Raw genomic sequence first — 6573 nt, forward strand, 5'->3', positions numbered from 1 at the left:
CACCACACCCATGACCCTCACAAAAGAATTTCTCATGTTAAAAGAGAATGACTTATATGGAATTGAGGAGAATGACTTACACAGAATATGTTATCGTCATATGATGTCTTTTGTCCAATAATGTATTGCTATGTATAAATTTTTCTTCACATAACAATGTGTTATTAAATCGAAACATCACGTTATGTTGAGTTTCATGCAAACTGCTCTCATATTATAGGGCATATGCTAGTGAATTGGTGGCTTAGGGGCACACATGGCCTATCTCATCAGCATATCATTTATCATCATCCAACATCCCAAATCCAATGTGGATCCTACTCCTACTCCAATCTATATAGGCATGCTTTCTTTCCTACTACTCCTATCTATATAGGCATGCTTTCTTGTTCGGAAAGAGATCCTCTCCAGATTCATTCTATCGAGTCCTACCAATGAACAAATTCGGGCTCTTGAAATTTGATTCAATGGTTAAAGTTATTATAACTTTTAAAAGGATCCCCTATTTTTAGCCGTTGGATCAAATTTCAAGGGCCCAGATTTGTTGATTAATAGGATTTGGTGTAAGAGATCCAGAGAGGATCCCTTTCCTTCTTTTTCTTTTAGGATTGGAAATCCTACTGTACTACCGGACTTATTTGCCTCGTATTCTTTATTAGAATACAAAGCCCTATTTCCAATAACAGCCCAATAGTGCCACTCAGTACTACGGTTTAGAAGTAAGAGGTCTTAGGTTCGAATATCGTAGATGGCGAATTCGATACCAAATCAGGCTATTATTCTATGGTTTAGCCGAACTCCCTCTCTTCTAGTGTAAAAATATCGATGTACTCAAAAAATAAAAAAAACAACCACCACCCAACAGTACCCTAGTGCCGCAGCCACCAAACCCTTCCCACCAAGCATGCCGGCTGCAACGCTCTGGCCTCGTCAACCGGGCTTATTAGTAGTCCCCAATGTTTTTCTCTTTTAGGAAAACAATAAGAAAAGGAGTTTGAGGGGGAAGGGAGAAGGGAGACGGCAAGGAGGTAATTTGTTCGTAATTTCTTTCAGATTTAGGGTTTTCATTTATCTAAGAAGCCCCCATCACTATACTGCAAAGTTCTCCAAATACTGCCACACTTGTCTACAAAGTACAAAAGCGTAAGTAGGGCATGGCAAAGCGGAAGAGGGAAGACAATTCTACAATAAGTACAATGGAGTTGAACTTATTGAACAACAACAAAAAACAAGTTCACGATCATCAGCCGAATACGATGAAGTCCCGCCCAATAATATTCATTCTGCGAAACGCTTCTCTCACAAAGGGTTTCGTCCATAAGGTACATACACTTACAAAAAAGAAAAGAAAAAAATGAAAAAAGAAATCTTCATTTGATATGCATACAACTTAATGTTTCTTATGTTTTAGAGGTGGAAGATTCTGGATTCGGATGACGACCATGATTTTCTTCTCAAGCAGAACAAGAATCTGGATGATTTTAGGCCTGCAATAGTTTACCAGGTTTGTGATTTGTTGGCGTTTATATATAAGAAATTAATTATATTTTTAGAAATCAAAGCTCGTAGTTTCAACCTAGCTCGAACAATATATATATATATATATATATATATATATATATATATATATATATATATTAACATTAATTTTTTTCAAAGTTATTGAGTGGCAAGTTTAATCCCAAGTCTAGTTTATAACTTAAACAATAAATTTGGGTATTGGATTGAGATTAACGTACAGCTTGCTACCAAATGCAACCAAAATTTTAACGCTTTGTTTTTTCTTTCTCATGTGGGAAATATTAGTTTTAGCATTTTTTTAAAATATTAATTTTAGCAATGGATGATCATGTAGTGTTGCTAAGATTTTGTCTGTATTAATTCATGCTTATATTATTAGGGAACTGTTATCGGCAACTACATTCCTCATTAGTGAAAAAAATTTAGGTGGTGCTATCCACACTTTACTTCTTACACTCTTTCTTAATTTTTGGCCATTGGATTGAACGAATTGAAAAATATCAATGACAAAAAATTAACAAGATTGTGTTGGAGGTAAAAATGGATGTGTGAATAGCACTATCCAAAATTTAAAGGAGGGAGAAAGACCATTTTAGAGTGCACTAATAACAATTCTCTATTCTTATATTATAGTCTATGGCTCTCCATGAATGTAACATATTATTCTGCAGGCTCTCCGTGAGATATTGGATAGCAAACTGAATAAAGCTGGTATGGTACGAGCTGTGTATGTGAAAACTGATGAAGGAGTGTTATTTGAAATTAAATCGCACGTTCGTATACCAAGAACCTGTAAACGTTTTGTGGAGTCATGTGTAAGTTAACTTGTTTTATGTTCCATTTCTGATATATTCGATCATCCTACATTACCGTCTCTCCAAAATACTTCTTGATCGATCATGAAGAACTTATTGATTGATTTGTCTTTTGAATCTTCAATTTCTGAAGTGGAGTTACTAAAGGAGAAATGTATACGGACCGAAGATACAAATGAAGTACTTATGCATGTCATCGAGGAACCTGTAACTCGACATTTACCTGTCAACTCTCGTGTAGTAGGCGAGTATTTGACCTCTCTCTCTCTCTCTCTCTCTCTCTCTCTCTCTCTCTCTCTATGTAGCCTAAGTTCTGAGGTTACTGATTATAATTGGGATATTTGTAGGTCTCTCTTATAGTGCAGAGAAGTTGGTTGACATAGATAAGTATGTTAATTCTGCCGGTATTGATGATCAGGGTCTTGTTTTTGTGGTATGTTTGAGAATCTGAATTGCTTATGATTTTAGGACTGCACTACTTGCTGCTCTATTTATCTTAAAATTTTGAAATGACCATGACTACTACTTATTTATGCTCGATCAGGTGGGTGCAATGGCCCATGGAAAAATCAATGAGGAGTACGCAGATGATTTCATATCAGGTAATTCACACTTAAATTAGGATGTACCCCAAAGTACATCGTATTTACTTTTTTTTTTTTGTTCCATGTAGTCGTGTTTAACTTGCATCACCAAAAAAAGTGTCTTGTTTAACTTGCTGATGCGCAGTGTCGAATTATCGATTGGAATCGAAAACCTGCATAGCATTGATTTGCGAGGCGTTGGAGTATAAATGGAAGTCTATATTAGGTTAACAAATAGTTACCTTGCAAGCTAAAGCAATTTGGTAGAGAGGAAAGTGCAAATTGATCCCGATGTCGTCAAACAGTACTAGTCACCCACAGAAGAAAACCAGGCATATATGCAAGAAACTCAAAAGGATAGGCAACTGGAAATGGTTTGATGGTTTGTACCTCCTAGTCTCATGTTTGAACCACCCTCTCTTAAGTTAAAAGTGGTTTAGAATATCACTGTAAAAAATACTATCCTATTTTATGTACGTTTTTATTTTACAACTTTGTATGTCTTTTCAACTCTTCATTCTTGGCAAGTCACATATTAGTATATTAATGGGTCATATGATTCTCTAACCGCCGTTACATTCATTATTTGCGAATTCAAGAAAATTTTCTTTTGTTATATTTTTCTTTGTGTATAATCATTTATGAAATTTAAACTCATATTCTCTTTCAACATAGTAAAGACTGAGTTTTTTTTTTTTTTTACTTAGACATGATATAGATAATGAAAGGCTAGGTAGATGCATAAGTGAGAGTAACAAAAATCGTTTTATTCTCATTTGTTTATTATAGATTGGCCCAGTTTGTTTAATTCTAAAAATCTCCTTTCAGTTTCAAAGAAAATATTAAGCGTACCTGTATATCATTTGCCATATGCAAAAGAGTTGGAGCTTAGATAGCACTGATGCAATAGGCTCGTGCTCGTGATAATATGATGACCATAGCTCAATTTCTGTTTCTTTTGACCCGTTCACATATACAAGAGAATTTTTCGTGATTATATGATCAAAATTTGCCGACTCAGACTTTAATTAATTTACATATTTTACATTAATACATTGTTTTTATAATATAACATGTAATGATTTATTAAAATTAGGAATGAAGATTTTCCTCCTATATTCAATCTTAAATAATTAGATCAAATTTCCATGTTTGATTTGATTCACATTTGGTTCAGTTAGACTTTAATTGGTACCATCCCACATTCAAAACTGTGTAGTTACAGAATGAATCTGATATGGACAACACGCCAACCCAGCAGGTAAGTTCGGTGACCCATCTCATTTCTTATTTCCAAGTTTCTAAGCCAGCTTTCCCACTACCATTGTCCATTGCAGAGACCACAAGCAGTTCCAGTTTCCCTTTCATCTGGATTTTAAGCTAAAATTTAGGGAGTTGATTTTCACACTCCTTTTAATTTCTTTCTATGCATATTTTGAAGGGTTTTTTTTTTCTTTCTTTCTAGCTTTTAGATTGAATAAATTGAAAAAGAATTAAGGATAAAAATAAAAGAAAACGTGCAGAAGAAGAAAAGGAGATTGTGAAAATACAATTAACATTACTTGCAATACATCTACAAACCCATACTAGTATATTATGTAAATAAAAGCAGCACAAGTGCATATAATAATCCACTATAGTACTGGTATTGTTAAACAAACATAACATTATCATACAACCAGCTCATCATCACCTCTCATTTCCTACCAAATCCCATAATAAACCCCATAAGAAAAGCAAAACATTCACCTAATGATTGGTAAACTCAACCACCATGACTCATTCATTTGTTTGCTTGTCAAGTTAGAATTTATACTATGTTATATTGAATCCAATTCCTAACTTCTCATTCATTTGTTGCTGATATTTATATAATAAAAAAGTATGTGATCTCCATGAAACAATTAGTAAGTTCATTACCTGAAAAATTTAAGAATTAGATTGATTAGAAGAAAGCGAGCTGATCCCATTCAAGTTGGCTCTCTCTCTTTTCTCTCCAACTTTTAACTTGCTCGATTCATGACTTTATTATAAGTAAACAACTAAACATGCTTTAACGAATTTAATTAGTAAAATGGAAGTGAAAAAAACTTATAAAAAATGCAAAACAATAGCTAAGATTTCTTTTAGAAGACAGCAAAGGTAGAGGGACCCTGAGGCAAAGTGACAGTTGTCTGGCAACAATTCCAAAGCCACCCTGTCAAGTGTCAACTTCATCAACCCCACTAACGTTCACCTTGGGGAATTTTGAACCCAGAAGAGGCTCTGGGACATCTGAGATTAATGATTGAATGATTTGGACCGTTGAAATTTGATCTAACGAACTACAATTATTATAACTTTTAGAGAAGCTTTTTGTTTGTAACCGTTTGATCAAATTTCAACAATCCGGATCATTTGATCTTTAGGCTCAGATTTCCCTAAATCCTCTCCGGATCTGGGTTAGGGAATTTTGGCAGTTCAGCAGCCTTTGAAAATTGAAAAATTGAATATCTCTCTGTCTCTAGTCTCTCTCTTTCTCTCTCCTCTCTCTGAGGGTGTATATATAGCCCACAACCCTCACCATTGTCCTTACACTTCCTCTATTGCAATATAAGCAATCAAGTTTCTTTCTTTCTCCCTTTCATTGTTCTAAAGTCCAAATTATTTACTTAGAAATCAAGAAATGGAGGCAATGAAGATGAATCTTTTTGTTGCTTTGTTGGTGGTTATGATGGTGGCCTTCTCAGGCATTCAACAAGTAGCTGCAGCTGATGCTCCAGCTCCAAGCCCAACATCTGATGCCTTCACATTTGCCCCCACTTTCTTTGCTTCTCTAGCAGCTTTGGCTTTTGGCTTCTTCTTTTAAGCATGATTTTTAAATTTCAGGTTTTAATTTAATTATTTATTGTTGATAGAATTGTATGGGTGTGGTTGATCTTTTTGTTGGTGGATTTGTATTATATGATGTATAATTATTTTTGGTGAGAATGTGAGGATGGTTCAATTTTAGGCCAATAAAGGGGATCATGGGGGTTGGCATTTGATGTCCTTGTATTTTCTCTATCATTGTATCAGTGATTCATTTGTACTAATAAATTTCATTCTTCTATTTTGTTGTGGTATTTCAGATGAATGTCTCGTCATTGGATTTAATCCAGGAATTCGTATGAAACTTTTCTATACTAAAGAAAAAACATATGTGAGTTAGGTCTGTTGATTAGGATACTGTGTTTGATTCTTGCACTTGAATTAGATTTTCTTTCCTGTAGTTTAAAGCATTGCATTTTGAAAGCAAAAAATCTGAAAGAAAAGAAAGAAATAAAGATAATTAGAAAGAGTGGACCTAGTAAATTTGTTGGCAATTTATGGTGAGAAGAGAAAAGGGTTATGATGGGTTGTAGCTAGCTAAGCTTGGCATGTTCTACTCCACTGGAGTTGTGTGATTGTAATGGTGTACTGGGCATGGTTTTGTAGGGCCTCTGCAATAATGCTTAAGGTCATTTGCATAGTCGAGTGATGAAGATTCCTGAGGCAACTAGGATATCGAGATGACGGTATTACAAACTTATCATATATAATCACATGTGATTCGTTTGAGATTTTATCGATAATTTATTGTTATGACATTCCAATTGCATAAAGTTCTTGATGAGGAGACTTACCAAAAAATT

The 6573-nt window shown here is 34.5% G+C and overlaps 1 protein-coding gene and 1 pseudogene across 1 annotated transcript; both read left to right on the forward strand.

The window, feature by feature from the left end:
- Positions 1 to 1154: 1154 nt before the first annotated feature.
- LOC137715549 (uncharacterized) lies at positions 1155 to 3297 on the forward strand (annotated as a pseudogene).
- Positions 3298 to 5436: 2139 nt separating this feature from the next.
- Positions 5437 to 6011, forward strand: LOC137716299 (arabinogalactan protein 13-like). The gene has a single exon (XM_068455737.1). It carries the CDS (start codon positions 5586 to 5588, stop codon positions 5766 to 5768), a length of 183 nt encoding a protein of 60 aa, XP_068311838.1. The 5' UTR covers positions 5437 to 5585; the 3' UTR covers positions 5769 to 6011.
- Positions 6012 to 6573: the final 562 nt, after the last annotated feature.

The sequence above is a fragment of the Pyrus communis genome, chromosome 14 (genome assembly GCF_963583255.1).
Source record: "Pyrus communis chromosome 14, drPyrComm1.1, whole genome shotgun sequence".
Lineage (NCBI taxonomy): Eukaryota > Viridiplantae > Streptophyta > Magnoliopsida > Rosales > Rosaceae > Pyrus > Pyrus communis.